Below are 18,943 nucleotides of genomic sequence, written 5' to 3'. Positions count from 1 at the left end.
CCTTGCGGGGTTTTGATCGGCATTTGGGGTAATGAGTGTCTATCGGGACATCACGGCTGTTGTCACGGGCTCGATGGGAGTTTCGAGTCGTGACAGAATATAATAAGAAAATAAAAAAAATATTAAGTAAAATATTCTATTTTCTTATAAAACAATATTTATAGAGTTATACGTGAATAATTTTTATAGCGTAAAAGCTAAATAAATTTATACATACTGAAATACAGTAAGCCAAAATATTTAATTTAATTTACAATAACAAGAGGGCCCTCGAATAAACAAAAGTAAAGAGGACTGTGAACCTACGGTTTGAAAAATGCAGATCCAACGGTAGTCCTCGATGAGATCAGCTATCTACAGCCTATACTGAACCTGAAATGGGTGGAAAGGGGGGTGGTGAGATTATAAAATCCCAATGAGTAAACAGACATCATCATAAATATCTAGAGTTGAGTACATGGAGACAATAAAATAAATCATCGTAAACTGGGTCACAGCATAAGAATACATTTCATTTAAAATATGTAAAGAGGCTTATGAATCTCATAAAAACTAGGCTTGTGCCATAAATCCGTTCTCAGGGACACACCTTGGCCTAGGCATCCTACCGAGACCGCCAAGGCTATTAATTCTCACATTTCACATAAATCATGTTTTTGTTTTGAAAACATAGCCATTCCTTGACGTTGGTTGAGTTCCCCTCACGTGGTGGTTTGGCGTGAAGTGAACCCTCAGCTTTACCTCAAGAGATACCCTACGCACCTCTCCCGTTTGAGGTAAGAATATAATGGGGTTTACTGTGCCCCTCTAAAAGGCTGGTCCACAGAAACCCCCTACTGCAGTGATTAATTAATATACATAATCCACCATACAATAAAACTCAATAACATGATATGGCACTTTTGTAATTCACAGTCTTTCAAGGTAATCAAACAATTTGCATTTCAATACAATTGCCAACTAGCCAATCATGCCCGATTTATCATAAGCCAATCAATCTAAACAATCAAATTGCCACAATTAACAGTCTCCGTGTACTCTATTTCTCAAAATCACTATTAATTTCAAAACAATTTATAATTTAATTTCATTAAAACACATTTATTCATAAAATATGAAAATTTACCTTTTTAAATTTCTTTTTCCATAGAATTCATGAAATCATCTAAAAACCACCCTTGATAATTAAAATGACAGTAAGTTTACTCACAATGTCTAGAATGCAGACTTTTGACGTACTTTGTCTACTGGTCCTCAGATGCAATTTCCTTGCCTTTATCGGAGGACTCACCACCTTGACACAATACAAAATCGAAAAATTCACTTCATTGGTACTAAATTGAAATTAAACTAATTTAGACTATTGATGCATAATATGGAATGCAAAAATGCACTGGTAACTATCTAAACTCGGTATTGGCCTAATTCATCTTATCACCCGATTAAATTACTAACACGTCCAATTTAATCCCAAATTAATTTTTTTCAGTTTCTATACCTCAATTGCACCCAAATTGACTTAATGTCCCTCAGTGTGGTGCAAATTATCAGTCTTGATAATAAATTACGAAAATACCCCTAATGGGTAAAAATTTGTATTTTTGCTTCGAAAATTCTCATTATTTTTCTAGGCTCATAATTCGTCATTTCTTAACCAATTCTCCTAGAATAAAAATCAAATTCATCCTCACTCATACATGGTAAATTCGGCCATTAATGGTTGTGAGAGAAAATAAATTCTTTTCTTGTTGTTTTGTTTCTAAATATGTTAAACTAACTAAAAACACTAACATAACTTAAAATCAAATTAATCTAACAACTTTCTCTCTCCTAACCCATTTTGATCAGCCAACAATTCATCATAAAAACATGTAATTTAAGCATGGAAAATAAGGAGAAATGCTTAAGGAAAATAGATTTCAAGCTTAAGTTGAAAAATCCTACCTTTTTCACTTGTTTTCCTTGATTTTCCACACTTTTTCTCTTGAAATTCCTCACCTAGGGTTTGTTCTTCCTCTCTTTCACTCTCTTCCTTGCTTGGCTGAATATTTGGAGAGTAATGGGCTGATTTATACTGATTTTTTAGTTAAATAATAAAATATCCTAAGCTTGACACATGGCATTTTTTTATTGGTTTATTTTTAAATTTTTAAAAATTTAAACATTTTATCTCCACCACATGATTAGTCAAGGGTCAAAGATGAAGATAAAGGAAGACCATGTGCTGGAAAAAATGTCCTGATGGTGGAAAATTACAATTTTGCCCTTGGGGTGGCAAAATTACCATTTTACCCTTTTACTCCAAATTATACCGAAATTAAAATTGTTCACTTCTAAACCTCAAATCATACTCCAATAAGTCAAATTATACTCCAATAAGTCAAATGGGGTCAAAAAAATCTTTTCTAAAATTCTCATTTTGTCCCTAGGTGGCAAATGACCATTTTACCCCTAGATAATGAAAATTTCGATTCGACTCGAAATTGATCCTCAAACTCCGAATTACCATTTTGAGTCATCCTTGGGCTGTGACGATCTTAATCTCACCTTAAAATTCCTATTTGATCTAGTTCGAGGATTAAATCAACTTTGTTGTACTTCTAGGTACAATACCAACTTCTGTAAATTTTTCGAGACTCTCCTAGCATACAATCATGTTATCATCACATGTACGTCATGAATAGTATTTTATAAGGTCGGGCTTTACAGGGTGGATTAGAGTTTAGAAAGAAAGTGACTCTTGCCTTTTGCACCTTAAACTCGAAAGAAGAAAGACAACTTTATCGAAAAGAAGAAAAGCAATTTTTTGAGAGAAACATGGAAGATCTGCAAAAATCTCTAAGAGAAGGGTTAAAAGAAATATGGGAGAGAGTTTAGAGAGAAAGTAAAAAAGTTTTTAATGTTTACCTCATTAAAGGTTAAAAACTTTTTAATATTTAGTTTTAAGTTCTTAATAAATTTTAGTTTTACCTCATTAATTTGGTGTCACATTTTAATGGCTGATAGTGTATAGCTTCTCTACATTGTCAATACATCAAATATAAACCTTTTTTTTAAATAAAAATACATATGTAGGAAAATAACATATATAGGTATCTATATGTATATATGACAAAATTTTTAAAAAATAAAATAAAATGCTAGTAGTTTAAAGGATGAAAATATAGAATGAATGAAAAAATAATAAAATATTATATAAGATGGTTGCTTGGATTATGTCGATGATAGAATGTTTACTCATGACATGAGAAGTCGCAATCCCAAGTTAACTTTCTTAAGTGAGGGATTTGATTTAAACTACACCAACATGATGAGAGGATTTTAATCTTAAGTCACAATATTTTAATCTAAATAAATATTTCTTTAAAATATTAAAAAAGGACATGAATAAAATAAAAAAAAGCATAAAATAAAAAAGAAAATAATTTAATAAAAAAATAATAATGAAAATAGGGTATGAATAACGATTAATATTGAAATTTATAGCCTGCCACACACCATCATTGCATTATGTATATGTCATAGCATTTTGGTATATTTTGTATACAAGTCAGGGCTCCAATGATGGGGCTTTTTGAGAAAGCTTAAGAAGATGAGTTCGCTTGGGAAATTTCCTAGGTGAAAGAATATCTCTAAGTGCCACTAGTATGACAGGAGGGCTTGGAGAATGTTCTTGATAAAAGGTCTTTACTCGTACTAGGGTTTACATTCATGAAAATATTGCTTTTACTTATAAATGATTTCCTTGATGATGGGATTTGTTTGATAAGCTTGCAAATGCGAGTTTTCCTGAATAATTCCCTGAGTGAAAGAGAATCCCTGAGTCCAACCAGTATGATGGGTGGATTTGAGAAATGTTCTCAATAAAAAGTTTTCATTTGACATTTATTGAGATTTATGCCTTGCATTCCATAATTGTATCATGTGCACGTCACACCCATAAAATTAAATAATGAACTTTAGGTCGTAAACAAAATAAAAAAAGAGAATAATAAATTATAATTAAGAGAAATAGGATAAAAATAAAAAATTAAGGCTACACAAGGATAATATGTCACGACCCGAAACTTCTTTCGAGCCCGTGACAATCGTCGCGAAGTCCAGATAGACATTCATTGCCCGAAATGCCAACCGGAACCTCGCAAGGCTTTAATATCAGTTTTTGCACCTCCCCTGTGAGCAACAGTTGTTAAGTATCATGTTTTGAGAGATTATAAACTATTTCCAAATCAAAACGATAGAAAAATAATTTTTTTCTCATTGGGGCATTTTGGTCATTTTTCCTCAAAAATCTCGAAACCAGCTAAAATGTAGTATGTGAGTGGAAAACACATATTTCATAATCAAAAATAAGTTTAGATGTCTAAAACATTCATTTAAAGTGAAACTATAACTATTTGAATATAATAAAAATATTTAATAAAATATTATATTTTCTTATAAAACAATATTTATAGAGTTACCGGTAAATAATTTTTAAGCGTAAAAGCTAAATAAATTCATACATACTGTAATACAGATAACCAAAGCATAAGATTTAATTTACAGTGACACGTGGGCCCACGAACGATCAAAAGTATCAAAAGCGATAAACCTACAATTTTTGAAGATGCAAGTCCAACTGTAGCCCTCAACGAAATGAGCTATCTACCGACTATCCTGAGCCTGAAAGGGGTGGAAAAGAGGGTGGTAAGATTATATAATCCCAATGAGTGAACAAATACCATCTAAAATATCTAAAGTTGAGTAAATGGAGACAAATAAAATAGTTTAACATTTTGTGATTCATCACCTTTCAACTCATTTCAACCAAATAAAATCAATTCATATAAATCGAGTAATCAATATGGCTTATGAATTTCTTAAAACTTTGGCTCGTGCCAAAATCATTCTCATACTCAGTTATCAGGGATACCTTGACCGAGGGCTATCCCAACCGAGTCCACCAAGGCTATTTAAAAAGTCATGTACGCATAAATCATGTTTTTATTTTGAAAACATAGTCGTTCCTTGGCGTTGGTTGAGTTCACCCTCACGTGGTGGTTTGGCATGAAGTGAACTCTAAAGGTTGTACCTTAGGAGTTACCCTACGCGCCTCCCCAATCGAGGTAAGAATATAACAGGATTTCGTGCCCCTCTAATAGGCTGGTCCACAGAACCCGTCCACTGCAGCAATCTAAACCCACCATACAATAAAATCTCAACCGCATGACATGGCAATTATATCACAATCCAGCCTCTCAAGGCTAAATACACGGTTCATATATTTCAACACAAATACTAATTCAGCCATTCATGCCAATATTATCATAAGCCATTAAGTTCAAACCATGATTTATAACACAGTAAATAGTCTCCAATTACTCCATTTTCAAAACCATCATTCAATTTCAAGACAATTTATAAAGTTATTTCATTTAATCACATTTTGCTTATAAAACATAAAGATTTACCATTTAAACTCATTTTCCATAAAATCACAAAAATGAATTAAAATTCACTTCAGATAATCAAGATGATGATAAGGTTACTCACTATTTCGAGAGTCGAATTTCGAGTACTCTGATTCTTGATCCTCGGGTACTATCTTTTTACTTTTGCCAGAAAGCTCACCACCTAGATATAATGCACAATAAGCCATCTACTACATTTGTGCTAAACCGTTGTAAAACCAATTCAGGCTTTATACTAATGCATGAAATGGGATGTGAAATACTTGGGTAACTATCTAAATACGGTGTTCTACACAAATTCAATTGGGTACCTAAATAAGACGGTATTGGCCTAATTCGATCTATCACCCGATTAATTGGCCAATACGTCCAATTCAACTCCAAATAATTCCATTTTTCTTCCAATTCTCCAAATCACCAAACACAAGTCAAATAACATAAAATTTAGCAAAACCATCCTTACATTTCTTCTTGAGAATTTCGGCCATGGTGAGTGCATCAACACTATGATTTTTCCTACTTGATTTTCTCACCATAATTCATCATTTCCTAACCAATTCACTTGAAATAAAATCAAATCCACCATCCACACTCTACATGGAAAATTCGGCCAATGATGGGTGATGGGCGAAAATGAATTTTTCTTGTTGGCTTTTCATGCTACACATCACTAACTAACTAAAAACACTAAAATACATTGAAATCTAACCAAAACAACCATCAAAATCTCTCTCTAAGTGTTCAGCCAGCAAGATACCCATCATGATTTCATATGATTCAACCATGAAAAATAAGAAAAAATGCTTAAGAAAGAGAGATATCAAGCTTAATTGAAAAATCTTACCTTTTTTTCACTTGTTTCCTTGAATTTTCACACTTTTCCCTTGAATTTTTCCATCTAGGGTTTTGTTCTTCCTTTTCTTCCTTTGTTCTTGCTTTAGCCGGCCATAAGAATGCGAAATGGGCTGATTTTGTGCTAATTTATAAGGAAACTAATAAAGAAATAAAAGCTTGACACTTGTCACCTTATCATTGGTCCATTTTTAAATTCTTAACTATTAAGCTTTCTTTCTCCACCACATAAAATCCTTCAATTATCCATGATAATATTGGGTAAAATCCATGCGCTGGACAAGTGTTGGGTGTGTAAAATTACAATTTTGCCCCTGGGTGACAAAATGACTATTTTACCCTTATGCTCGAAAAAATGTCGAAATTAAAATTTTTCACTTCTCAAACTCAAATTATACTCTAAATGATCAATCTTGATCAAAAACTTCTTCCAACATTCCAATTTTAACCTCGGGTGGCAAAATGACCATTTTACCCCTAGGTCATGAAAATTCCAATTTGACTCCAAATCTATCCTCAAACTCCGAATCACCATTTTAAGTCATTTTGGGGTTTTAAAATTCTAAATTTCATCTTAAAATCTTGATTTGGTTTAGTTCGAGACTTAATTCAACTTAGTTGTACCATTCAGTACACTACCATCTTTTGACGATTTTTTGGGGCTTTCCAAGTATGCAAGCATATTGTCAATCACATGAATGACATGGCTAATATTTTATAAAGTCGGGCTTGACATAATACATGATTAATTGGTACCATTCTTTGAACAAGTGTTGCAAGAGTGTTAATACCTTCCTCGAGTGTAACCGTATTCCTGAACCTAAACATTGTTCCGTGGACAAGAGTCTATTACGTGAAAATGAACATAGGTTAAGCTTAAGGTAACATTTTAAAGAAATATATTCAAATAGATTGCCAATCGCACCTCAACAACAATGATTGATGGTGACTTTAGTTCACGTTGAGTAGTCGAATTCTTGGACCCGCATGTTATGATAGATTTCCACTAGACAAAAGCAGCTTAAAGTGTGCCAAAAGTCTAATGTTGCAAAGTGTTGGTTCAAAGGGTGGAGTTAACCTTTGGCTCTATTAAAATCTTGTGCGCCCCATAACTTTGGAAAAAAAGTACATAATTCTTTTCAAGAATACGTTTTTGAAATACTACCTCATTGAAAACCTTATCAAGAAAAAACCAATGGGAAAAGCCTTAATGAAGGAAAAGAGTACAGTGTGTATTTTACTCTCCCTAATGACTGCATTATTTAAGATCTTTAAAACGGCGTATTTCGATCTTTTGTACCTATTTTTCAAATTTTGCAGTAAGAAGGATTTTAGTGAACAAATCTGCTAGATTGTCACTTGAACAAATTTGTTAAATACTAATATAATCTTTTTCTTAGAGATCATGAGTGAAACAATTTTGACAAAATATGTTTTGTTCTATCGCGTTTAATGTATCCTTCCTTTAACTGTACTTTGTAAGCAGTATTGTCCTCATATAACGTTGTTGGATTTTCCCTTTTGATTGATAAGCCACACAATCCTCGAATATGTTGAATGACAAATTTTAACCAGACACAATCACGACTTGCCTCATGAATTGCTCCATATGTGAATAAGTAACTTGTTTGAGATCTAGCTTTATGTGGTTCAAATAAATATCTTACATCTGCATAACCAATTAAATCTAATTTGGATCCATTTGAGTAATTCCATTCCAATGTCTTCGAGTTGGAAAATAACTATATCTTGCTAATAAATTCACAACAAATGATAATAACTATATCTTTCTAATAAATTCACACCAAGATAAATAAGTGCTCCAATTGTACTAAGATATGGCACTTCAAGATCAAAAAGTTCTTCATTGTCCTCACAAGGTCAAAAAGGTTCTTTTTCACATCTAGTAACCTTACAACAATTGGTGAACTCATTGGATGTGCTTCACCCATATAGAATCGTTTTAGCATTTTTGCTATATAATTTAATTGATAAACCAAAATTTCATTTTGTCAAGTGTTCAATCTGAAAGCCCAAAACTTTGTTTTTCAAAGGTCTATCATCTCAAATTCTTTCTTTAAATAATTCATAATTTTTAATAACTCTTCAAGAGTTCCAATAATGTTTAGGTCATCAACATAAACATCAATTATCATAAATTCATATTCGAATCTTTTTATAAAAGCATATAGGCATGTAGGATCATTTTTATAACCTTCTTTTAATAAATATTCACTAAGGTGATTATACCACATGTGTTTGGATTGCTTTAATTCATATAAATATTTATTTAATTTCATCGAATAAATTTCTCGAATTGTGTACGTACTTCATGCAATTTAAAATCCTTTAGGGATTTTCATATAAGTATTTATATCAAATGAGTCATATAAATAAGTTGTAGCTACATTCATTAGACGCATTTCAATTTTTTTATTTATTGTCAAACTAGTTAATATTGTAATTGCATCCATTACAAAGAATATATCTCTTCATACTTAGTACAAGTTTTTAGGTAAAATCTTGTGCAACAAGCCATGCTTTATATCTCATAATCTCATTTTTCTCATTTCGTACTCGTACAAATACCAATTTATATCTAATTGGTTTTACGCCATTTGGTGTATGGACTACAGGTCCAAAAATTTCATGTTTTGTAAGCGTATTCCATCTTAATTATGTCTTCCCACATTGGCCAATCATTTCTATGTTTACATTTTTTAATAGATGTAAGTTCAAGATCTTCATTTTTTTTCATAATATTGAGCATTATTGATCCGGGATGGGCCAATCAATCATGCCAAACATTAAAATCATTAGTAAACTTTTGGTTTACTATAGCATGAATTTCGATAATTCTAATATTTGTATAGTACAATTCAAAAAACAAACGAGGTAATTTTTTTTAATACATACTTTTTGCTTGAGATAATAAATATAATATAGAGATATTAATTATCTTAATATGATATCCATTTAGATAAATATATTTAAAACTTAATAAATTTCTTTAAAATATTGAAAATAATACATCTTCTATTATAAACTTTGTTCCTCAAGGTAGTAAAATTTTGGCTTTTTCGAAACCTTCAATTAATCTTGTACTACCAAATATTGTATTGACATTGATTTTTTCCATTGTCAAGTGAGAAAAATATTTCTTGTCTTTAAATATAGTGTGCGTTGTAGCAATGTCTGCTACACATATATTTACTTCATTAATCTTAGATCCAACAAGATGAATGTCCATATTTTTCTTCAATAAAATATATATACATTACAAGTTAACATAAAAGAATATTAATTATAGAATTAAAACACATAATAAGAACATATCATTTAAATATAATGAAAACATATAAAAGCATCTTCATAATATAATTATACTAAAATATATCAACTACTATTAAGAAATTTCATTTTTAGATATTTCCATTACCAATCAAATGATCAATTTCTCTTTCAGGATGAACAAGAAATCAACAATGGATATTTCTATTGCTAGTCATATAATCAATTCCCTTTTCAAGGTGGACAAGAAAATCACAATTTCTCTTTCAGGGTGGACAAGAAAATCAACAATGGATATTTCTATTACTAATCATATAATCAATTCATTTTTTAAGGTGGACAAGAAAATCAACAACATATTGATGCGTTATATGAACTTGGCCATAGTTAGCTTTCAGTGATACTTAATAAAATTCAAGACGTACAATAGATATATGACCAATGGCTTTTCATGCCATATCGATGATAAGATATTTTTCATATTTTTTTATTCTATTTATTTTTGTATTTTCATTATTCATCCACTTATGGTAGGTTAAAAGTATTCATCCACTTCTTGTGGGTTAGTGGGCTAAGGTATCCATCCACTTCTAGTGGGTAAAGTTATCTATCCACTTCTAGTGGATAAAGTTATTATTAGAATTAAAATAATGATTAATGTAAATTATTATGGCAACCTCTTTCATGTTCATGACTATAATTGTTAAATGATGTCACATTTACTTCAAGGAATGGACGAATTCATGATTTTTCATTAATAGTTATATAACAGCAAATCCACTTTCCAATCAAGTAACAAAATATAAAATATAATACATGATAGTAAAATTCATATTAAAGTTGATTTTTAGAGAATGAAAACATTAAAGAGATACGAAGTCGCTTACTTGATTTGCTACAACCAATAATTAAAACCAATCATCGAAGTCCTTTTAAAAGATAGAGATGATGAAAACAAAATAATACCAACACTTACCTAATTTGCTAAAACCAAAAATCAAAACCCAGTCTTTGAAATCATTCTGAAGCTTGAAGATGAAGAAAACAAAATAATACCAAGACTTGAGAGATTAGAGAAATGTGTTGATAACGTGTTATAAATTATAACTAGAAAGAACAACTATAAGAGAAATATAAGAAAAAGTATTTAGAGAGAGTAAGAAGATCTTATTTAAGTATATGTTTACAAATGAAGTAAAGGGGTCTATTTATAGGCTAATAACCTCTTATCTAGATATAATTTACAAAATAAAGATAATATTAAAGGATTAAATGGATCGATTAAATTATAATCTTCATCCAATCTAATCTACATCCAAATCTAGATATACATAACAAAAATGGATATTTACAAAAATATTCATAACAAATAATAGATTGTAATTAAGGGAAATAGAATAAAAATCAAGAATTAAGGCTAAGCAAGGATAATACATGATTAATTGGTACCATTTTTTGAACAAGCGTCGTTGAGAGTGCTAATACCTTCCCCACCTATAACCATACTCTCGAACCCGAACACTGTTCTGTAAACCAGAGCCTATTTCGTGAAAATGTACTTAGGTTAAGTTTAATGTAACATTTTAAAGAAATAGACCTAAATAGGTGACTAATTGCATCTCAACAAAAATGGCTGATGGCAACTTCATTTCACGTCCAGCGATTAGGTTCCTAGACCTGCATGTTATGACAAATTTCCACTAGACAAAAGCAACTCAAAGTGTGCCAAAAGTCTAGAAGCAAACCATCATCCAGTGGAACACCTTAAGAGAAATAGATCCATGGTGTTAAAAAAATCCCAAGGAAACTGTATTTTCATCCTAACCAAACCATCTTCAATGTAGATAGTTATCAAGACAAAAACTTCATCTTCTTTGCATACATGTATGCTACCCACATCCTCCATAATAGAGTAAAAAAAAATCAGAAAACCATATCTACTTGTTCATTAAATAAGGTTGTCAACAATCACAAATTCATCCCATCACAACCAAATGCCTATATCCGCTTCAACTTTCCTTCGAGTGCTTATCAACCTCGTTTCAAAGTCATTTCCCCTACCACTACATCAAGCTTGCAAACTTCTCCATACCAATCTTGTCGCCATGCCAAATTTCCAAATTGACACCATAGTCAAACCAAAACAATCCCAGTTTATTGCTTCTAAGTTGTTTAAGACTATTTAAATAACTTCTTATTTTTTTATTACTGTATACTTTTGTTTTAAACTAACTAAGTTATTATATTTTTATTTTGAAAGAAATAAGTTTTTATCATTAATAGTTTACTTAATGCTTGTTTGACCTAACTTTTTTTTAACTTATTTACATCTTAAAAGCAAAAACTAGGCCAAACACGATTTTTGAAAAGCTCTTAAAAACAGTAGCATTTTTTTAAAGAACAAATTTAAAAAAAAAAAATCTTAAAGAAAAACTCCAAAGATGAGCTTTCTCTTCTTGTCTTTTAAAAACACTTCATCTTTTCAAAACATACATTTTTCCCCATCGATCTCCTTCTCCTTTCCCTCCCTTTACAAATCACCCTTTTCTATTGCAAAATTACGATCTCCCTCTCCTCTGTCTCTCTCTACAAACACTACTAGAAAAAAAAATAAAAGATTAGCAAAATCTAAGATTTTTTTATTCTTACAAAGATTAAAAGAAAAGGAAACCCAAAATTTAAAGCTGCATTCAAGTACTATTTAAAGATTTCCTCTTTTCTTCACCAAAAAATCTAGTACTGTTACTACTATTGAGAGTTGTTCCGTATCTTTATGGATTTCTTTGATTTTTTAACATCTGAAATCGTTTATAAACTAAAAACAGACTTGTTCTTCTTTGATTTATCAAGTGATTGGGGATTATATGAATACCCGTTATGGTAATTTTAATCAAAATTAAAGCTTATATAATTTATTTTGCCAAACAACTTACTAAACAATTTTAGCTTAATTTTAAAAGTTATTATTTTTCATAATAACTTTTAAGCTAAAAAAAAAAAGTTAAGCCAAACAAAGTCTTAGTCAAAATGTCACTTATCATTTTATGTCATGTGCAATTGACATGACATGTTGATACGTCATAATAGATGTTGGAGAGGCATGTTGACATGACATGACAATGTGCATTAATTTTTTAACCTCCACACCATCATTACATCAGTATCATGTGATATAAAATAACAAGTGATATTTTAAAATAAAAATATATAAACTTAATAGAAGAATAATAATTTATTGTATTTAAACTTTTTTAAGTAAACAATAAATAACAAAATGTCAACTAAAAAAATTCTAAAAATATCATATGTTTAAAAAAGAAAACAAATAGCAAAGGAAAGTTTGTCAAGTCTATGAAAGCTTTTTTTCTTTTTTTATAATTTAGGGAAAGGGGATTAGATTTAAGCTAGGAAATCATGTAACCAATTAATGAGCTAAATGCTAAGGTGCAACTAGTCTATGAAAGCTTGAAAACTGAAATCATTTCATTTTTATTTTCCTTATATTACAAGTATGACGAATTATATGAAGCAGGACACGTCCAGCAATATGAGAAGTTCTCGTCTGGAAGAAATGAAAGCAGAACAAAACAACGAAGAAGAGCTATATCACGTAGCCAACTGGTTTTGAACGAAGGACTTAACCTCCGCAATTAGCAAGGAAGATTCAGGCAACTCTGCAAACCCATAAAACCCATGAAAGGCATTCGGATACTCAATCTTGTACACTTTTTTTCCACTTTTCCTTAATCCTGCCACATATTTTCTCTGCCAATCTTGTAAAGGATCAAACCCACCGATGAAAACAAGGGTAGGTGGAAACGGTAAATGTGAAATATCAACACAATTTGGCCCAAATACATTCACCGCTTGATGATCCCGGTTGCAGCCTTGTGGCAAGAAAGCCTTCCACATCCAATCTGTGCGCTTCACTGATATTAATGGAGCCCCAACAAGCTTCATCTCCGATTCTGTCCTTTCCTCCCCTCCAAAAAAGGGCTGCAATTCTATAACTCCGACAAGGTTCAGTCGGGAAAATTCATGCTCGCAAGCCTTGAGGGCCACATGATGCGCCAGGTTGCCACCCGCACTGTCTCCAGCAATAAAGAACTGCATCTTGGTATTGGCAGAAGAAGCTGGAAACCCTTCGAACTTCGGGTTATCAATGAACTTCAAAACGTCAAAACCATCTTCATATTGCGACGGGTATCGATGTTCAGGCGAGAGCCGGTAGTTCACGGAGACAACAATAGCAGGAACTTCACGCGCAAGTCGCTTGCATAAGTCATCGTAGATCATTGAATTGGCCGCCATAAACGCAAAACCTCCGCCATGGAAGTAGACTATGATGGGAGTGGTGGCACCAGCAGCAGCGGCGGTGTTGGTGTATAGGCGGAACCAAAGTTTGTGGGTGGCGTCAAGCATGATGTCAGAAGACACGATGCCACGATCAGGTTTTGTTGAAGTTGAAGGAGAGGCTTTGGGGTCGAAAAGGTTCATAAGAGGTCGGTTGACGGCCGTGCTGTCAGAGCGGCAGAATGCATTTACAGAGAAAGAGTGAGCAGCAAGCAGAAGTCTGACTTTGAATGGAAGTTTGAGCGATGTTTTGGTTGTGGTGGACATTTTGAGTTTGCTACAGATAAGATCGGTAGGAGGAATTTAAAGGAGCGAAGAACATGTAAAGGATAGTTAGTGTTTCATAGGCCTAGCCGGCAATTATGGTAAGATATTTGCTTTGTTAGTGACAGACAGACAAGCATGGCCAATATTAGTTTGTGCATTTAATTAAGACAAAGGCAAACAACTAACAAATTTGTTGCTGTTTGTCTCGATTAATACGTCAAACGTATAAAAAGAAATACCGTTGACCCACGTAGATTCCAAGGTCGACCTAATCAAATCCTTGCATATATAAACTCTACTTCAATATATATATATAAATGATTGGAATAAATAATTGGTACTAATCTATATATCTATATATAGATTAATTTTCATTTGTGTACGGACTTTTTGGTATAAATAATTGGCCGGCATCTCTAGGAATCTCCAATTTCACAGCTCAAAAAATGAGAAAATACCTCTTTACTATTATCACTACTTTTATTGTAAATAAATATATACATTTGCATCTAAATTAATCTAATGTTAAAATTTTCTCACAATGAGCCATATAAAATTGTTTCAATTAATTTTTTTTCTCAATCAGAAGATTATTCGTATTAATAAATTTAACCTACTTATTATATTTAAAATTATTTTTATAATTTTATTAAATAAAATTAATAGTCGTGAAAATAGTAATTATTCAAGGATACTAGTTCAAAAACATATCTAAAGAGTTTTAATTTAAAAAAAAATTCGGTATTTATGAGTTTGATAATTCCCGCCGCCCACTTGAATAGGATGCTCCGCTCCTTTTTCCCTCTCAGCTCCAAATCCAGACCCAGCGGCAGCCTAACCATTTCCCTCTTCTCTACCACTACTTCAACAGCTGCTCTCCTCCAGAAATGCAAATCTCTTGTCCAAGCCAAGCTCATCCACCAACAACTCCTCATCCAAGGCCTCTCCCACCATTTCGCTACCCACCTCATTTCCGCTTACCTTACTCACCATGCCTCTTCCCATTCCATCTCCCTCCTCCAGCGCTTCACCCCATCTCCCTCTGCGGTCTTCTTCTGGAACTCTCTTATTCGGCGCTCCCTTCACCTCGGCTTTTCTCATGACGTTCTCACTCTCTTCCGCAGGATGCTAAGCCTCGGCTGTTCTCCTGACCACTACACCTTCCCTTTTGTCCTTAAGGCCTGCGGCCAGCTTCCCTCCTTCCGCCGTGGAGCAGCTGTTCATGCTGTTGTCTGTACTACTGGCTTTGAGTCCAATGTCTTTGTTTGTAACGCGCTGGTGGGTATGTACGCTCGGTGTGGTGGGTTGGACGACGCACGACAGGTTTTCGACGAAATGTGTGACCGAGGGATATGTGATGTTGTCTCCTGGAATTCCATTGTGGCCGCTTATATGCAAAGCAGGGATGCGAGGAATGCGGTAGAGTTGTTTCGCAGGATGACTTGTTATTGGGAAATCCACCCGGATGTCGTTAGCCTTGTCAACGTGCTTCCTGCTTGTGCATCTCTGGCCGCGTCTTTACATGGTAAGCAATTGCATGGTTTCGCTCTGAGGGTTGGTTTATTTGAGGACGTTTTTGTTGGTAATGCTTTGGTCGATATGTATGCTAAGTGTGGGATGATGGATGACGCAAATAAGGTTTTCGAGAGGATGAAGGTGAAGGACGTTGTTTCTTGGAATGCAATGGTTACTGGGTATTCTCAGATTGGTAGGTTTGAGGAGGCTCTGGGGTTATTTGAAAAGATGAGGGAGGAGAAAGTTGAGTTGGATGTTGTGACTTGGAGTGCTGTGATTGCGGGCTATGCTCAAAGGGATCATGGTAATGAAGCATTGGATGTGTTCAGGCAAATGCAACTCTGTGGTTGCAAACCTAATGTTGTTACACTTGTGTCTCTTCTTTCTGCTTGTGCTTTGATTGAAGCATTGGTTCAGGGGAAGGAGACTCACTGTTACGCCATCAAATGTGTTTTGAACTATGATTGGAATGATCCAGGAGAAGATCTCATGGTGATTAATGGTCTAATTGACATGTATGCTAAGTGCAAAAGCACAAATGTGGCTCATTCCATGTTTGACATAGTTGCACCAAGTAATAGGAATGTTGTGACTTGGACTGTCATGATTGGTGGATATGCACAGCATGGAGAAGCCAATGATGCATTGAAGCTTTTTTCTGAAATGTTCCAAGAAGATAAGTCTGCGAAGCCAAATACTTTTACTATATGTTGCGCCTTGATGGCTTGTGCTCATTTGGCTGCACTAAGGTTTGGTACGCAGATTCATGCTTATATACTACGCAATCAGTATGAATCTGTGCTGTTGTTTATGGAAAATTGCCTCATAGATATGTATGTGAAATCTGGTGATATACATGCTGCTAGAGTTGTATTTGACAACATGCAGCAAAGAAATTCAGTTTCTTGGACATCCCTACTTACTGGTTATGGCATGCATGGCTATGGTAAAGAAGCTATCAAGGTTTTTGATGAGATGAGGGCAGAAGGACTTGTTCCTGATGGTATTACCTTTCTTGTTGTACTCTATGCTTGCAGCCATTCAGGAATGGTTGACCAGGGAATCAGATTCTTCAATAACATGCATAGTGAGTTTGGCGTCATTCCTGGGTTGGAACATTATGCTTGCATGGTTGATCTTTTAGGCCGTGCTGGTCGATTGGGTGAAGCTTTGAAACTTATTCAGAGCATGCCCATGGAGCCAACCGCAATAATATGGGTGGCATTACTTAGTGGTTGTAGGATCCATGGAAATGTGGAACTTGGGGAATATGCTGCTAACCAGCTGCAGGAATTGGATTCAGTGAATGATGGGTCATATACACTGCTTTCAAACATATATGCCAATGCCAGGCGTTGGAGAGATGTGGCCAGGATCAGAACTTTGATGAAACATTCAGGGGTCAAAAAGAGACCAGGTTGGAGTTGGGTCCAAGGAAAGAAAGGTACTGCTACCTTTTATGTGGGTGACAGGTGTCATCCACAATTTGAACAAATATATGAACTTCTTGCTGACTTGATTCAACGCATTAAGGCAATTGGGTATGTTCCTGAGACGAACTTTGCACTTCATGATGTGGATGATGAAGAGAAAGGTGATCTTCTTTTTGAACATAGTGAGAAGTTAGCTCTAGCCTATGGCATTTTAACCTCATCTCCTGGGGTGCCTATTCGTATCACCAAGAACTTGCGCATCTGTGGTGATTGCCATAATGCCATTACTTACATATCCTTGATCATTGATCATGAAATCATAATAAGGGATTCAAGTCGCTTCCATCATTTCAAGAATGGATCTTGCTCTTGTGGAGGCTACTGGTGATACTGGATTATTGATGTCAAGGTGGGTTATTAATTTATGGTACTTGAAGAGGTCTTAGTATGATTACACAACCGTGAAGGATAGTTATACTTTTGAGTCTGCTCTTTCTTATGGAGTACAAGGGTAGCTTGTTATGTTTTAGACTCAAACAACATGATATTAATGCAACTAAGAGATAGAATTTGTTCTCACATGGTTTTAATGAAGGAATACAGGAAAAAGCAATTTATATAGCAACACAAGCTTGACATAACTAAGAGGCAGAATTCATTCTCAAATGGGTTTAATGAAGAAATACAGGAAATTGCATTTTCTGATTCATTCTATAACAGAAAGAATAACTTAGTTGAGACATGGGATGCTATTAGGCACAATCATTTCAGTTTGTTTCGAAATCAGCAGCTACTTCTGCTTTGTGCTTCCATGCTTCATGTTTGAGGCTCGCTTAACAAGCCAAATTGATTCTTAGCAGAAGGTTCCTGCATGTTTCATTTTGAGGAGATAGAAGATGTTCAACATATAAGTTTCAGTTGAACTCAACAAAGGGTGAACTGCTATTTTGAAGATGTCTAACTAGTAAACCATGAAGATATGCAACGAAGGAGGTGGATTGGGTGTGGCAGGAGGAAAACCAAACTAATTCTCAGAGATTGGCTTTATTGTGTCAAATCAACCATTTTTGATTTGAGAATGCAAGGTCCTCAAAGACTTTGAGAATGCAATTTTAGGTGAGATGATTTGCAATCGGAGAAAACCTGCATAAATGTTCATGGTTGTTTCGAAATCAAGGTTATTGCAAGGAGTAGGGCTTAATTTTATGAAATTTTGTAAAGGCAAGTGAGTGGTCACCTCTAGACTGATTGCTAATTGATTGCTAATGTGCTTTAGCAAAATGTTCAAAGGTATCAATCTGAGATTTCAACCATAAGGTAAGTTCTTATCAAAAGAAGGATTATGCAACAAGTAAAATTCTTTTATTGTTGATGTAATTTCTAATGTTTAAACTTATTTCTTATCTTTTCTCATGGCTCTGCTTATAACTAATTTTTTTTTATAATTATTGTTTCTGGTATTTAATGATCCTCTTCATTGGAGAACTGCTTAGTCATCAACTTGCAGGGTGTTGTTGCACTATCTGGGCTAACCAGCATAAATCGTAACCAGTGGATGAGGCTGGGAGATCTGAGCCAGCTGTTAGAGTAACCTCCGTGTCGAAAAAGGAAAAAATCAAGGTACATGTACAAGTATTTTTGTTTTCCTTTCTTTGAGGGTTTCATATAAGAAAGTCTTGTGTGACTGTCTAACAAGGCTTCTTATACGAAAGCTGTATATTATCAGGTTAAACTCTTGGTATTACTAGTAATAAGAATTGGTCATCAAGGATAAAGCTC

At 33.7% G+C, this 18,943-nt stretch overlaps 1 protein-coding gene and 1 pseudogene across 1 annotated transcript; one reads left to right on the top strand and one right to left on the bottom strand.

Moving 5' to 3' along the window:
- Positions 1 to 13,061: 13,061 nt before the first annotated feature.
- Positions 13,062 to 14,306, bottom strand: LOC18592790 (putative carboxylesterase 18 pseudogene; annotated as a pseudogene).
- A 670-nt stretch (positions 14,307 to 14,976) lies between these two features.
- On the top strand, positions 14,977 to 18,577 carry LOC18592789 (Tetratricopeptide repeat (TPR)-like superfamily protein). Its single transcript, XM_018126258.2, has 2 exons — positions 14,977 to 17,573; positions 18,025 to 18,577. The coding sequence occupies exon 1, from the start codon at positions 15,000 to 15,002 to the stop codon at positions 17,550 to 17,552; it is 2,553 nt and encodes an 850-aa protein (XP_017981747.2). The 5' UTR covers positions 14,977 to 14,999; the 3' UTR covers positions 17,553 to 17,573; positions 18,025 to 18,577.
- The last annotated feature ends 366 nt before the right edge of the window (positions 18,578 to 18,943 follow it).

Source organism: Theobroma cacao, chromosome 8, assembly GCF_053813885.1.
Source record: "Theobroma cacao isolate CCN51 chromosome 8, ASM5381388v1, whole genome shotgun sequence".
NCBI lineage: Eukaryota > Viridiplantae > Streptophyta > Magnoliopsida > Malvales > Malvaceae > Theobroma > Theobroma cacao.
The sequence above is the reverse complement of the archived record's forward strand: the minus strand, read 5'-3'. Positions and strand labels throughout refer to the sequence as shown.

What these genes read in the sequence shown, in the direction of transcription:
- LOC18592789 (XM_018126258.2), top strand. Translation starts at nt 15,000, where the DNA reads ATGCTCCGCTCCTTTTTCCCTCTCAGCTCCAAATCCAGACCCAGCGGC.